Source organism: Mixophyes fleayi, chromosome 2 (genome assembly GCF_038048845.1).
Source record: "Mixophyes fleayi isolate aMixFle1 chromosome 2, aMixFle1.hap1, whole genome shotgun sequence".
NCBI lineage: Eukaryota > Metazoa > Chordata > Amphibia > Anura > Limnodynastidae > Mixophyes > Mixophyes fleayi.
The window spans coordinates 310,198,673-310,215,745 of NC_134403.1; the positions used below are offsets into that span (position 1 = coordinate 310,198,673).

At 42.0% G+C, this 17,073-nt stretch overlaps 1 protein-coding gene across 2 annotated transcripts in view; it reads right to left on the reverse strand.

Moving 5' to 3' along the window:
• Window positions 1-17,073, reverse strand: part of SH3KBP1 (SH3 domain containing kinase binding protein 1) — a 316,533-nt gene that overhangs the window by 90,522 nt on the left and 208,938 nt on the right. The window contains exon 1 of one of the 2 annotated variants that reach the window (XM_075196541.1): window positions 4,067-4,166. The exons of the other annotated variant lie outside the window; for it this stretch is intronic. Coding sequence (XP_075052642.1) covers window positions 4,067-4,078 — 12 coding nt within the window. The 5' untranslated portion in view covers window positions 4,079-4,166. Of the gene's footprint in view, window positions 1-4,066; window positions 4,167-17,073 lie in introns of those variants that run through there. 2 annotated transcript variants of the gene reach the window in all.

Below are 17,073 nucleotides of genomic sequence, written 5' to 3' on the forward strand. Positions count from 1 at the left end.
TTCCTGATTGCCTCATTTAATATCATCTGACATTCCTACCATCATCTTGTGGTGATTAAAACATTGCAATTGTTGCAATGTTCTCTTTCTAATTATTCTCCAACCTCTTTTCTCTGACTTTTGCTTACTGTAATGGTCACTGCCTTGATCTTGTTTTCTTTAACACACCTTTCTCTCTCATATTACCTGCAACTTCTCCACTCTAAACTCTAACTCTTTATCCTTCTACATGCAAAAATCAAACTTCTATTAATTTTCTACACCTTTTCACCACTCTACAAAAACTTCTCTCGCACCTTTCTACATTCTCCTGTCATGATCTGGCAATACCACATCTTAATGAAACTAAAGCAACAGCCCTTGATCAAGTGTCTCCAGCTACTCTTTCCTCAGTGTTGACAAATATCAGCCTCGTCAAACTAAAGAAACGCAATGGCTTCAAAAACTCTACTGCAAAGTAGAATCACATTGGAGAAAGATTTGCAAATTTGATGAGTTCCTGAAATATATCACTATCTAGCAAAATGTGCAACAGTGTTAAACAAATTAGCTTCCAACCTTTCTTCTCCGCTCAAACTTCTAACCCCAAACTGCTATAGCGACCGGTTTTAGCTAACGCACCGTGAAAACTCTTGCAATTCAATTGAAAAAGAGGGGACGCTGCCCCCGCGCGTTAATCATTGTGTTTGCGAATATTTAGGGGAGTTTTAAAGTGGTCATGTATACCACAAAAAAAAGGATTGACATACATTTTCATACATTTTCTTGCATTACACAACCATTCTAGTTGATAATATCTACATTACAGTACTTTCTTTAGCATGTTTTTTTATTTAACTATTTTTTACTATAGAATCATCTATACCATGTCAAAACACATTAGTACAAACATATTTGTACCAAAAACATACATAAATACATTTAATTAGTTATTTTTATTTTTTTTATTTAATTATTTTTTCACAAGAAAATCAACATTTACATGTTAGGCATTAGTGATAAACATAGTTTATATTTTCTTTTCTCTCATTATTACATGATTTCAAATAGTTTACAGAGGTTTTTTATTTTTATCACACCCCAAAGAGGTGCGAGATAAAACAGAATATTTGCCTGTTTAATGAGCCACGTTAAACAATTGAATAGCTTTTAACGCGGCTGCCTCTCGCACACCCTATACTTCCAATACACCTTCTACTGGAGCGCGAAAGGACTGTTTGTTAAAAAAAACCCGGAGCGTTAAAAATGGAATTGAATTGCAGGTAAAGTTAACCCGCTCAAAAACAGAGTTAAAATGACTTAACGCCGTGAAAAAAATATATCTTGCGGTCAATTGAATACCCCCCAATGTGTAGCTCCATATTACTGAATGTCTTTCTAATATTTCATTTTACAAGTCCTCTTGTTACCTCAATCTTAAGCTTTCAAAAAGTGAGCTCATAATATTCCCACCACTCAACAGACACTACCTACCTGGCATATCTGGTGTGCAATAAACTGTGCCATTCAAGCTCACTGCATAGGTGTAATCCCTGTTCCCCACATCCAATCAATATCCAAATCCTGTTGCATACATCAAACAGTTCCAAAATATGGACATCACTCATGCAAAATACTGCAAAAACTATCATTTGTGCCCTCATACTCTCCCAATTTAAACCTTTTCTTCTGTTCATGATCTTTACTTCCCATCCATGCTACCTGCTCCCATACTACATTACAGGACTTTTCTCGGGCTGCACCCACTCTGTGGAATTCCCTCCATCCTATAAAAGGATTTTCTTCTAGCTTCTAAACCTTCAAGTGTTCCCTGAAAACTCACCTTTGTAGGCAAATCTACCAAACTGTCATCTTCCTAATCTCCCTAGACTACCCAATTACCAGCTCTCTACACAGGTCACTTAAAACTTACATTTATTATCGTTCTATATTCAAACAACCCTCTGACCCTCCGCCCATTGCCGTGTAACTGGTGTTAAGATCGACGGGCGCAGCTGCGCACCACCACGATCCTCAGCTGTGTCCTCATCTGCTGAGTTGCTTAGACAACCTACTTACAGCCGGTCTATTAGTACAGTGTGGTCATATGACCGCACTGAATCAAATAATTAGAGAGGGCTCTGCTGGGGGCCTCTGATTGGCTCCAGGTTCTTATTGCACAGTGAGCCTGATCTCTCTATGCCGGTGATAGTAGTAGCCATGCTGTTTCTGTGAGCCTGGATAAGGACCACCGCTTATACTGACCACTTCCTGGACTTTATATTCTGACCACCTCTTATACTAGCCACTGCTGCCTTAATACTGACCACTGCTTATTATGACTTTACATACTGCCTGCATATTGAGTGCTGGCTGGACTCTGACTTTGGTCATATCACCTGTAGTGACCTTGCTATTATATCCTGCTTGCTGGTTCAGCCATCTGCTTCCTATCCACCACTGGAGGAGCAGGACACCTACTGCTACATTTGCATTAATGAGTCCTGTTCTATTTACTTGTTTGGCTATAGTGCCTTTTATTATTTCCTGGTCTCCAATATATATATATCTTTGTCAACGTCAGAGTCGGCTTGAGCCGCTACTACCACATGTTAAGTTCTGGGGGCAACTGAGTACCTGTGAGCAAATCAAGCTCTATGGCAAAGGGGACTCATCATAGTTTCTGACGGTTGACAACACAACTAGATCTTAGAGTATTTTTCAACATTGCAATCTAGCTGGACCAATATGCAATCTGTGGCACCTAACCTTATCAATCAAACCTCTATTTTCCTGAAGATTGTAATATTGCAAGAAGGGCCCTTTTCCCTATTTGACTGTTAATGCTCAGTATTGTTTTATTACCACGTTTTTTCTCAATTGTAAATTGCTGCAAAGTATGCTGGTGCTTTAAAAAATACATATAAGCAAATAAAATACTAATAAAAACAATGGTATAATATATATACTAATATACCATACTAGTCGTTTCATTGGCTTCTGACAAAACGGACCCAAGTGTGAGTTTGTGTAGTAGGGAATTTAGACCTTAGGATACAGTAAGACAGGGACTGATGTGAATCAATATTTGTTGCAAAACACTGAATATGGTGGCGCTATACAAATAACTGATAATAAATTATTACACAATTCTTAACATCGACAATAGGTTGGCAGAACATTCTAGTCATGAAAGCTATAGAGATAGATTGTCTACCGCTGATAGATAATAAACTTCAAATTATCATACAATTATCAGCTGTAACCTGCCAGGGGAGCTGGAACTAGTAGTTCCACGGCAGCTAAAGAGCCACGTGATGCCTATCATTACTCTTACTCAATTTATTGTAAAGCACTGTGGCATATGCTGGCGATATACAAATAAATAATAAATATGTAAACGTGTAATGATCACAACATTATTAAGAATTGTGCATTATAGAAAACATTCCAAACATTATACAGGGAAATCCTGCACTTTAGCAATACCAGTTTCACAAACTTTATTAAAAGAAAACCAGAACAAAAAAACGAAACTATTTCAGAGTAGGCAGATTTCACAGAAACAAAACTGATGCCTCTTAGCCACAAATAAATGCAAGAACTTGTTAGCAATGATATTTTCCCCTCCACAAGAAAATGTTCCTGACATATTAGTCGATAACTCATTTATAAAAGCTTAAGTAGTCCTAAAATGGACACAGTGTGATTATAGCTCAGAAACAGCTCATCTTCCTTCTTCCTTGCAGGAGGATCTCACGGAAAAATAAATGAGGAAAAGATGGAGAAACATCTGGAGATGTAATGCCTGAAGACATAAAAAAAAAGCAAAACAAAACTGCCACATATTCCAAGATGGTATATTCCAGATGAGTCCCTAATACAGCAATAATGGTTCTCTAATGAACATCTCTGGAAGTATTGCTTCATAAAGAAGAAACTTTCGTGCCTTCTACCAATAATTCACAGAACTGAATGAATTTCCTGTTTCTTTCTTTTTTTTTTTATTTCCTGCACAAGCTATTCCTGCCACATCATACGTTGTACATATTGCCATAAATAAAAAAAACATTAAATATTGAAATACCTCATCTCCCATTGTGATAAGTGCCTGCTGTGTAAAATGTTGAAGAAGTCAGCACCCAAATCCTCCCACTTCCTTAAAGAAGCTAAAATATACAAAGCCCAACAGACACAGCCTAATACTGAGTCACACTAAGGGCCAAATGAGCTTGCAGGAAAACAAAGCTTACATTTGTTTATTACACAGGAAGCTTGGAGCTGTACACCAGTTGGGAGACTTTATGCGGGAGCGGTCAACTTTTTTTTACTCTCTCTCTCCCAAAAAGTAGTTTAAGTCCTGGTTACTTGAAACCATGATGTAGCAGAAATGTTTTAACACATTCAGTGTGGGAAGGAACTATAATATGTCAAAAATACTATCAGAAGAGCTAATTTACTATAATTGCATTTAGGGGGTAAGAGTTGCACTTAACCAAAGTAAAATATATATATATATTTTTTATTATTTAAGAGCTTTAACAAAATTAACAATGTGGGGCAATATCAAACCTGTATTGATTAATGCCCTATTTAAAATAAGACCAAGAATAATATGTCATTGGTGTCTTTAAAGTTATATTATCACCTACAAATAGCCCCAGGGAAAAGGGTGGCATGGAAAAGCCCCTGGGAGCAGGATAGTAACATTTAATATTAGGTGGTAAAGCAGCTTTAAAATATCAAATCATCAGCAGCAGCTATTTATATAGCGCCACTAATTCCGCAGCGCTGTACAGAGAACTCATTCACATCAGTCCCTGCCCCATTGGGGCTTACAGTCTAAATTCTATAACACAGACACATAGACTAGGGTCAATTTAATAGCAGCCAATTAACCTATTAGCATGTTTTTGGAGTGTGGGAGGAAACAAGAGCACCCGGAGAAAACCCACGCAAACACAGGGAGAACATACAAACTCCGCACAGATAAGGCCATGGTCGGGATTCGAACTCATAACCCCAGTGCTGAGAGGCAAATGATTATGTGTATGGGTGATTGCGCTAAAAGAAACTGTATAAAGGAATTATCTCAATTACCTTTTCTATCTTCTCACCAAGGAAAAATATAAAGAGCCATTATGGGGAGTACAGAAGACCAGTTTTAATCCTTCAATGATGCATTTTAGCATTCCACTGGCAAATAAAGGAGAGGCACAGAGGTGATGCTGGATCACTAGCGACCACTGATCCCTATAATAAAAAGTGCAGCCATGCATATGGGACACTTCACATAATGTAGGGCAGACATAAAAGTGAATAAAAGGACATGACATTTTCCGTGTGTATATGTCCGCCCTGCACTATGAGCATATTTGTACAGACTGCACTTTTCCTCATAGATCAATTATCCATAACGGGCTCCAGCCTCTCAGATTGCAGCACTGACAGAATAAACCTACCCAAGTGTATGTTACAGGATGTGAGGATTGTCGCTTACTTGCACACATACCAGCATGTTTAAGTAACTTCATAGCTACTACTGAATATGTTTGGTATAATTATCATCAACAGCAGCAGCTATTTATATAGCGTCACTAATTCCGCAGCGTTGTACAGAGAAACTCACATCAGTCTAAAAACAAATGTAAAATATAAAATACTTTAAACAGTGTACATGTTCACACTCACAAAGCAGGGAATCAGTGATGCAAGGCAGCCACACAGGAATGAATGATATGCCTGGACAGTTCTCAAGCAGAGTAACTGCATTTCCATACAACACACAAAGCTTCTATATGGTCTCTCCAGAGAGGAGGGAGCATAGGAAATCTCATGTTTCTTTTACACTTATCAGGGCTCCATATAAAAAGACATTTCCATACAGCCCACACAATTGTTCTCTCTCCCAAGAGAAGGGAGCATAGGAAATCACCAGCTCATTTTACATTTACATGAATAAAAATGCAAATGATCTCAAAACTGGCATTTTGTCTTTAAAGCAGCAATCCCATGAAAACATTGAATCAATATGACAGGCTATAAGAAGCATGTTGGTATTTACGAATTTCCTTGTCTGTAAATCTGTGACAGGATGGATCGCCTATGCCACCCTGTCTGTTGTTGCTGGGAACCGGCTGGGCTTACTTTGCCACCGTTCCCTTTCGTTATCCCAAATGTGCCCTCTTGCCGCAGTACGAGGGGCTTACAAATGCATAGATTGTAAGCTTGCGAGCAGGGCCCTCTTACCTCACTGTATGTATTACTCAGTATTGTTCTATTAATGTTTGTTACCAATTGTAAAACACTACGGAATTTGCTGGCACTGTATAAAATAAATGATGATGATGACGATGATGATGAAAGGAAAAGTGGAGGTGTTGCCATTAGCAACCAATCAGATTCTAGCTATCATTTATTTAGTACATTCTAGAACATGAGATCTAGAATCTGGTTGGTTGCTATGGGCAACTCCTCTACTTATCCTATTCAGAGGTTTTAGTAGAACTACCCCTAAAACTCTCAGCATGTCATATGAAGACAAATGGGTGAGAAGGAGGAGGAAGATTACAGTGCAGTTACAGCTCAGAGGGGAATTCAAAATCAACTATGCTCACTACATTAAGAGCTATGTGACTGTGGCTGCCATGGTAGTAACATGAGACAGTGGGAATTCTGCAGAATTCTAAATCAATAATAGCAGCCTGAATAAACAATCCAAGGAAAACTGGTAATTACCTTCTTCTTATAGCTTGCGACAGTCGGTTATTTTAAAAAATCTGGCTTATTTTTATTTTTATAGGATTGCAGCTTTAAGTCTAATGATCAACCCTCAATACCCTACTACAACTGCAGCCATCTGGCATAACATAATTTTAGCTACACATATGATTTCTGATGACATTTAGCATGTGGTGGTCTTTGTAAACTGTGTTAAGAAGAATGTACCCCCTACTGCAGCGGTTCCCAAAAGTGTGCGCCACGGCACCCCTGCTGTCACAGGTGTGCTGCGGCCAGGAAGAGAAAAACCCCCAAAACAAAACAAAAACTTACCAATCCGGTGGCGGCGGGGACCCAGCATCCTACCTCCTCGCTTGTCACTGAATGTCGGGCGTGATGACGTCACGCCCGACATTCAGTGACAAGCGGGAGGAGTGAGGAGGATGCTGATTTCCAGGCGTCTCCAGATTGGTAAGTTTTTTTTGCTTTTCTCTTCCTGGCCCCCGGGATGCAGAGGGGGCAGAGTGAGGGGATGCAGAGGGTGCAGAGTGATCGGAGGCAGAGCGGACAGAGTGAGAGGATGCAGAGGGGGCAGAGTGAGAAGATGCAGAGGGGGCAGAGTGAGTGGATGCAGAGGGGGCAGAGTGAGTGGATGCAGAGGGGGCAGAGTGAGTGGATGCAGAGGCACAGTGTGAGTGGATGCAGGGGCACAGAGTGTGTGGATTCAGGGGCACAGAGTGTGTGGATTCAGGGGCACAGAGTGTGTGGATTCAGGGGCACAGAGTGTGTGGATTCAGGGGCACAGAGTGTGTGGATTCAGGGGCACAGAGTGTGTGGAGATGAAGGAGGGCACAGAGTGTGTGGATGCAGAGGGGCACAGAGTGTGTGGATGCAGAGGGGCACAGTGTGTGGATTCAGGGGCACAGAGTGTGTGGAGATGAAGGAGGGCACAGAGTGTGTGGATGCAGAGGGGCACAGAGTGTGTGGATGCAGAGGGGCACAGTGTGTGGATGAAGGGGCACAGTGTGCTGTAAATTATTTTGTGACAGCAATATAATTGAAAAAAATATATAAAAATATTCTTTTCCCTTGGATTTATGTGTATTATTTTTGCATACAACTAAATAAGTATTTCTGTCCTGACCTAAATACTTATTAAATTTTTTGACCCAACTACTTATAAAACGAGACTGCTCTATAATTATTTTGGAGGGGTGCCTTGAAAAAATTATGGAGACTTTAAGGATGCCGCAACCTGCAAAAGTTTAGGAACCACTGCCCTACTGTAATATATAAGGATATTATAAGTCATTGCATAGTGATCATATAAAAGGGTAAGAGATCAGGCAGATTATTATTATAAAGGGCATGGATCTCTAACGTAACTTCTAATTGACTATTTTTATTACACCTTTACTGACAATTATGCATTCCATTACAGAACACTTTCAAAATGAGTCATGAATTTGACCCGATTTAAACCAGTTACCAAATATAAGAATGTACGTGTGTTAATCTACTGACTGATACTTGTTGTGCTACTGGTAGATTCTACACATCCAGAAAAGAATCTAAAATGTAAATGCAAACCAGATAATAATGTATATGATGTTTCCTGTAATAAAATAAAACACTCTACTTGTAAGGTAACACCACAATTATTATAGGAAGCAATCTCACACAACACGCTTCCTGGTCCCTCCCAGGGAGACAAGTTAATGGCACAATGGCTGCCAGCGTGACAATAGATGGCTCATTTCCTTCTGATGCAGCCACTGTTTTCCGTAGGAAAATATGACTATAGAGCATTGAGACACAGCTAACCCAACTTTTCAGACTCTAGTTCTCTAGTGTTCCACGGTGTATTTGTTATAGACTGTCACATGGTGTTATAACCATATATCTTCAATTGCTGCTAACTGATAGTAAATGCTTCAATAAAGACAGTTCCAGTGTTATCATTCTAGACCCCTGCTGTGTCAAATAATAGGATTACAGTAGGTGGTGATTGAAATACAGCACGAACTAAGAGGTGCAAATATATTATGATTAAATTACAGTGCGATTTCCCTACAGAGCTTTACATTTTTAAAAACATAAAACATAGAAATTCAATTATTAGCATTCTATTCTGTCATGGACACGAAAACATATTTAGGGAACACGTTTTTTGTGGGGTTTTTTTACAAATCAAATCAGCATGGTGGCTCAGTGGTTAGCATGGCTGCCTCACCCGTTCCAGCACAGGACTGACTGACTGGTTCCTAACACAGGAACAGCCACTGTAATTTATGTGGCTGAATATCCAGAGGAACGGATCTAGAAAATCTGCATTTGCCCCAGTATTGGGATAAAATCACTATAGAAATGATACAATGATTATTTTTAATTATCAGTATATAACACATAGTATACTTACCTACTTTTTTGACCTGCCCCGACTATAAGATGCCAAAATTTGCGGCAGTGACTAGCCCTGCCCCAGCTATTCAATGCTGTGAATTTTGCGCATTTTATAGTGGGGGCGAGGCTAAGGTGACGTCCTTCACAATGAGATTGCATACTCTCCCGAAATTCGGGAGCCTCACGGAAATTCCGGGACAGTAGGCAAGTGTGGCATATACTCATTTATTAAACACGAAGACATAATAGATATATCTTGAAAAATATTTGAAAAATAAGGAGAAACTTTGGACATTGTAGATATGCAGCGTTCGCTTTTGTTGTTTGTGATAAACAGGGGAGCAAATAATTTATCTTAAAACTATATTACCACCAAGGAAAATAACCTCATCCCCTCTGAGGGCTGTTAAATGCAACTGTTTTTTTACCCAAAGCGCCATTGTTTCTCTCATAGCCCCAAAAAATACAAGAGGAGAGGATGAATGTTAGTGGGAGGACCTATCACAAGCTACAGTCAAGAATGTGTTGCCATTTAATATTGGTTAACAAAATTAATGTGATAGCTCTATATTACAGAACCAGCAGAGCCTTGGGGAAAATGGCTCTACATAGCAGTCCCCCTGGGCTCCATCTATGGGAGGCCCACCTTAGGAAAAGATTTATCTATGTGATAATGCAGCTTTAAGTACTTGAAAAAAATAATGTAACATTTTGATTTATTATGCTTTATTATTATTATTATTATTATTATTATTATTATTACTATTATTATGTTTTATATCCAATATATTATGCAGTGTTGTACACTTAGGGGATCATGATATAAATAAATAACATACAAATGACATGGTATAGAAGGTAAAGATGGCCCTGCCCAAAAAAGGGGCTTTAAGCGAAGTGATGTGGGAACACTTGATCCATACAATAGCTGAATAACAATTGTAACTGTAGGTCATTTGATAAAGTCTCGATGAAACGTGTTATTTGATTTTGGGGACAAAGGATCTTTCAACAGGAAACGAGGATTCAGACCGTACTAGGCAGGGCTGTGTCAGCATTTTTGAACTCAAGCAGAATTAAACCCCAGTTGCAGGTGACTTTTACCTCTGGCACCAAGTAGAACAATAATAGGTAACAGTTCAGATTATAATATGAGTAGCAAATTATTTCCAGCACTCTATAAGACATATTGAATGATGCAAGGCTATCCCCTGTCTCCCTCACATCTCCTGTGACCTGTGCCTAATTACCTCTCCTCTGTGTCCTTCCACCTCCCCCCCATGTCTCCTGAGCTGCTTCACCTTTCCTTAATGTTTCCCATGTGCCTACATCTTTCTCATATCTTCCCTGTGTTTCCTCAACTCTTCCTTATGTCTTCCATGTGTCCCTTCTCCTTTCCCTTAAGTGTTTCCTTTGTCTGTCCACATTCCCTATATGCCCCTTCTAACATCACAGTTAACCCCCTCTCTCCCTCTCCATCAGCTCTCCCACAGTAAGAAGCACTGTCGGCACGGGAAGGTGCAATGCAGTGTGACAGGTGACAAATCAGTCACATTGCTGTGCCAATGAAGCGTCACCTCCACTTAATCTTTCAAACATCTCAGAGATCAAGTATAATGGACGTATTATATGGTAACACGGTCGTAAAACACCATCATTTCCTTCCACAAAAAAGATAGGACCCCAGCTGGTGATGCTGAAGCCCGGAAAAATCCTTTCTATAGATTCTTACCAATATAGTCTTTTAAACTTTCAATTCAGGCTGAGACAATGAATACATTTTCCAAAAATGGAATAGCAGCTCATGGTACCAACTCAATTGGACAATTGTAAAGATAATGGACAAGCAAGGCCTCACCTTGTTGTTTTATCAAATACATCCTGAAACTCTTGACACTGTAAAGGTAACTTGGAGTCAGGTGAAACAAAATCACTGTCTCTGTCTGTACACCTTTCTGATGATAGAACAATGTTGCTGACAGAAGGCAGATGTAAAATACAATTTATTTGTCTTCCAATAAATAGAGGGGACATGTGTAGATAACCAGTGCATTCACAGTACCACAGGAAATATTGGAGATTGCACAATATACAGTGTCAATGTCACCACATGGTCCTCTATAGTATGCATGCATGTCTGTTGATTTACAGGACCCAACACTATAGGAGAACCATCTACAGTCACTAGTGGAATGGCAATATCTCTCTGAGTCAAAGAAATGCTGGGTCTTTTTGCAAAGCCAATGTCCATAACGTTTCCCATAGGACCTGAATTTACTAATATATAAATAGAAATCATCAACTGCTCAACTTTAAAGATAGGAGAATAACAATATACCACTTGGTGATGCTAGATACAGAATTTAGTGGATTTACTCATAGGAGCCTATTCTTAGCCTGATCCAGACCCTTCTCCTTCACGGTGTCTGGGTCTGTTAATTTCCCAATGCATTATTCCTTTGTATACGAAATAGACTTTCAACCAGATAATGCATAGAACTAGCACAATATAAACATAAACAAAAATGTCTTCTTCTGATTCTCTCCTGCTCTGATAAAGGACCACGAACACTATCCACTTGCATAGAGACACTCTTTATTTCTGATGTTCCTGCAATCAATGGTTTAGTTGGTTCAAAAAATTAATTCTTAGAGGAATAATGTTTATTATCCCTATGTTTTTCTCTGACAAGTTCGGCCAATCTAGAGTCAATTGTAACACAATGGTCCATTAAACTTTACAAGTCTGCAGATGGATCAATGTGCACCAACTCTTTTAAGGCCCAACCTGAGATTGATACTTTGTTGCTGCAATATTGCAATCAGTATCATTCATCCATTGATGGAACTCCACCACATAATCCAATGCAGATTGTGTGCCCTGATGCAAATAAGACAACACAGTGTCAGGATCTGCATCGCTTCCTCTGCAGCATCGTCACGATGCTGCTTCATCTCAGCAGCTCCTGCCTCTGGGATTTATTGGACTTCATATTTGTGTTCATTGTATGTTTCTCCTGCAGTACCTCTTATCTACCAGATGTGCTGCTATTGTGCTTGTTTCTTACTACTACTAGGAGTTGCCTTGCTGTGCTAATTAATCACCAGCACCTGATTGTCACTCTATTTATACCTGCCACTCCCAGTATAAATTCCTGGTCATTGTTGTTGTTATATATTGCTGTGATGTACTGTACCCTGCTGTGCTCCTGGTTCACCTGTTCCCTGGGATTTCTTCATACTACCTGTTCACCTGCATGAGCCATTTCTGCATTGAAGCGTAACAGTATGACCAGCCCAAAAACAGCTTTGGAGCCGTGTGAAAGATTCCACTTCAGATTTTTATTCCTGGGATGTTTCCTGCAATTGTTTTCATTTGCTTTCTCCTGCAACATGTTTGCCTTACAAATCACTGAGCTACCTCAGCTACTACAAATTTACTATTTACCAAGAACTAAGGTGTAACAAACTCCAGGTTCACAAGTGGTCCATGCCCCCATCTGACCGAAAAGGAGCAGCGGCACAGAAGAACTAATAAATGTCTCTATTGTGCCAGTATTATACACTTTTTACAAGACTGTCCTTTCCGCAGACCACAACAGCCTACAAAACCGTCTTCAGTCTATTCCCCTCCTCATTCTGGATTTGTTTGCACTTCACTCCCTGTTTCCACATTACAGCCTGTTCATATCTCTTAGATGAGGCCTAGCGCGCCAGTTCCAGCCACCTGTCCTGAGGCGCCAGATCCAGTTGCCTGTCCAGAGGCGCCAGTCTCTGCCACCTGTCATGAGGTGCCAGTTTCAGTCGCCTGTCCTGAGGCGCCAGTCACTGCCGCCTATCTCGAGGTGCCAGTTCCAGTTACCTGTCTAGAGGCGCCAGTTTTGGTTGCCAATCCAGAGGTGCCAGTTTCGGTTACCTGTCTCGAGGTGCCAGTTTCGGCTGCCAGTCCAGAGATGCCAGTTCCAGTCGCCTGTCTCAAGTTGCCAGCTCTTGTCACCTGTCCTGAGGTGCTAGCTCCTGTCGCCTGTCCTGAGGTGCTATCCTCTGCCCCCAGCCCCGATGTACCATCCAGTTCCAAGGTGCTATCCAGTTCTGAGGTCCCAGCCTCTGCCTCCAGTTCCGAGTCTCCAGCCGCTGCCTCCTGTTCAGAGTCTCCAGCCGCTGCCTCCTGTTCAGAGTCTCCAGCCGCTGCCTCCTGTTCAGAGTCTCCAGCCGCTGCCTCCTGTTCAGAGTCTCCAGCCTCTGCCTCCTGTTCAGAGTCTCCAGCCTCTGCCTCCTGTTCAGAGTCTCCAGCCTCTGCCTCCTGTTCAGAGTCTCCAGCCTCTGCCTCCTGTTCAGAGTCTCCAGCCTCTGCCTCCTGTTCAGAGTCTCCAGCCTCTGCCTCCTGTTCAGAGTCTCCAGCCTCTGCCTCCTGTTTAGTCTCCAGCCTCTGCCTCCGGTCTTGAATCTCCTGCCTCTGCCTCCGGTCTTGAATCTCCTGCCTCTGCCTCCGGTTTCAAGACGCCAGCCTCTGCCTCCAGTTCCAAGCTGTCCGTTTGGAGACTTCTCACAGTGCTGTCCGCTCTGAGGCTTCTCAAAGTGCCATCCTCCAAGTGTGCCCAGTTTGGGCCATCTTCCATGTGTGCCCAGTCCAGGCCATCCTCCAAGTGTGCCCAGAGTCGTAACTTGCCGAGGGTTTCAAGTCCGATCCGTTCCTTATCATTAAGGGGCATCTTTTTCAACTTAGTGCCCTTCTGAAGATTTGTGCTTCACAATTTTCCTCTGTACCTTGTTAATGACCCAAAGAGACAGGTACTGTTTTTGACATTGCATTTTAGAGGGGGAGACTTGGAACGGGTAAACCCATTTATTGAGACTAATCATCCCATTCTTTCGGACTTGCAACTCTTTACCGAGGCAGTAATCGGCAAGTTTGCGACTTCTCCCGCTATGCCATACTGCGGGGCATCTGTACATTCGGCATTATCACCTGTCACAGTAGGCCAAGAAATACCACTGTGCTCCACCCAATTGGTTCAGGCTCCCATTCCGAGTAACTCTCGCAAGAAGTAAAGGCGAAAGAAGAGAGGAGGGTCTGCTGTGCCTCAACTTCCTTATGGCATGATCTCCATCTACTTTCTGCCTTTGGACAAGGACTTCTATGCCAAGCCTCTTATAGTGGACTATGAGTGTTATAACCACTTTTGGTAATGGGGCATCTGGAATCCGACGCTTCCTCTGCAGCATCGTCAGGGTGCTGCTTCAACTCGGCAGCTCCTGCATCTGGGATTTATTTGACTTCATATTTGTGTTCATTGTATGTTTCTCCTGTGATACCCCTTTTCTACCAGATGTGCTGCTGTTGTGCTTGTTTCTTCCTACTAGGAGTTGCCTTGCTGCACTAATTAATCACCAGCACATGATTGTCTCTTTATTTATAAATGCCACTCCCAGTATACCTTGCTTGTCATAGTTGTTGTTGTATGTTGCTGTGCTGTACTATACCCTGCTGTGCTCCTTGTTCCCCTGGCATCAGCCGTGTTCCTGGTATTTGCTTTCTGCATCTCCCCGCAATCCTTGTTCTATATCTACACCATCCGGTTTGTACCATACTACAAAAAACATTGTGTATTTTCACCATATTCCGGGCTTTTTAGCTGTGATTTCTGCATTGAAGTGTGACACACAGACTGGGCAGTAGCTGTCCGGTAGGGGTTATCAAAGAATTGTATAAAGGCTGTGAAAGAATTCAACAGGGATCTTGATTCTCCAAACTATGGTGTGGTCCAAGCCAGGGCCTCATCTTTTAATAGAGTCAGAATCATGCTCACCTTCAATGGTTCAGTACTAAATGTAATTGGGCACATTTGAAATACCAATCAACATTGAGCTAAAAATGAACAATACTATACATGTTCACTGCCAAATTTTTCATGAGCTATAATCCAAGGTTCAATATTCACAAATGAAAAAAAACAGGAATCATAGGACTACAAGGCAGATCATTTTGTAACTCTGCAAGGCATTCCTGCATAGCAGATATTTTGGCCCGCAAAATTTGTAAAGCTTGCACCAATGTCACTTCTCTAGGAGGTTCATGAGTCCCAGCAGATTCCATGTTTTTTTATGCCCAAAAAATGTCCCTGTTTTCCAATCTTGCCCAACTGCGCATTGAAACTCCTCAGTCTCTGTTAGTATTTTGAATCTCTTGACTTTATACGTTATTGAAAAAAGGGCTTTTCCATAATTTCTAGCACAAGACCTAACATATACTTCAAAATAGTAACCTCCCCCATCCTGGCACTGTCACTCACCGGACTGTGAGTGCTTCTTCCCGGACATTTAGGAACCGTGGCCGTCCTCCATCCTGAGGGACTGCGCATGCGCAGCCCTTTCTATACCTCCAGTGTATGTTCCTTTAACTTAATTGGCAGATCAGGCAACCTCCCTATATTAAGCACCTGTGGTCATCACCACAGGGCCTGATCATGGAGTCTCATTCCCCATGAGTCTCTGAAGGTGTTCCTGTGTTTCCTCGTTTATTCAGCCCAGCTGATTCCTGTGGTTTCCAAACCACTTCTACCTCTGTGGTTTCCAAACCACTTCTACTACTGTGGTTCCCATACCACTTCTACCATCTACTGTATCATCGTGACTGTGAGCTGATTCCTATCCGCTGCCTCCGTGCACTACAGTCTTCTAACCACTTCAACTCTACCTTGTATCATTGGGACTGTTAGCTGATGCCTATCCGCTGCCTCCGTGCACTACAGTCTTTCATTCACATCCACTCACCTGTTCATGATTGTGACTGCCAGCTGATTCCTATCCGCTGCCTCCGTGCACTACAGGCTTCAACCTGCAACTCGTCTGTGTTTCATCATCGTGACTGCTAGCTGATTCCTATCCGCTGCCTCCGTGCACTACAGTCTTCAACCTGCAACCCGTCTGTGTTTCATCGTGACTGTTTAGCTGATTCCTATCCGCCGCCTCTGTGCGCTTCAGTCTTCAGCCCTTGTCAACTCTCCCGTGTTTCCTGGAGTCTGCTGCCACTATTGCTACCCGCTACTCTCCGTGATCAACTGTTCCAGTTCAACTCTGCTCTGGTGTCCCATCGTTACTGCACCTGCTGGTTGCTATTGGCTACCTCCGTGTTCCCGCAGAGACCCGCTGCTGTTACTTCTCAGCGCTACGCATCCATCTACTGCTGATCCGCTCTCCACGCCTTCCTGGGTTCCCTGCTGGTCTACCTACCTGTGCGCTGCACCTGCTAGACCACCGCTTCACCCATCCAGGGACTTTGCATCCTGCCGGCCTCCTGCCGTTCAGGTATCTCTGCACTTCTGTCTGACTGCTTTCTCCTGAACCACGGTATGCATACTTCCCATTGACTGTGCTGTGTATTGCATACCTTGCTGGACTGTGTTGGTTCTCCTCTGGAGTGTACTATCCGCTGAGTCTATTGCCATCATTGACTGTGTTATCTCATGCTGGATTACTTCAAGAGACTTTCTATATTGGCAGTGTTGTTCAGTCATTTATACATTTATATTGTGCATATTACTGTGGATCAAAGTCAAGGTGCCCGTGTATATATTGTGTTGCAGTCTCTCCCCGTGCACCTCCTCACATATATATTCAGTGGTACAACTTGCTAGTGGCAGACCACTGACCCCTGTTTCCAGTTTCACCCGCTCCAGTATCCTCTCACATAGCAGTGGTACAACTTGCTAACGCAGACCACTGACTCCCCGGATACCTCCACTTGGATTCCATTCCTTCACTCTGACAGCGGTACAACTTGCTATCCGCAGACCGCTGACTCTCATCACCTCCTCGTTCTGTTGGACATTCCTCCTCACTATAGCAGTGGTACAACTTGCTACCGCAGACCACTGACTACCTTCACGTGTCCTTTGTCCATACAGTTCCTCGTGTATTACTACCTCCATATTGCCAGTGCTGCTAGTCATAGACTTTCCTGAGCATCTC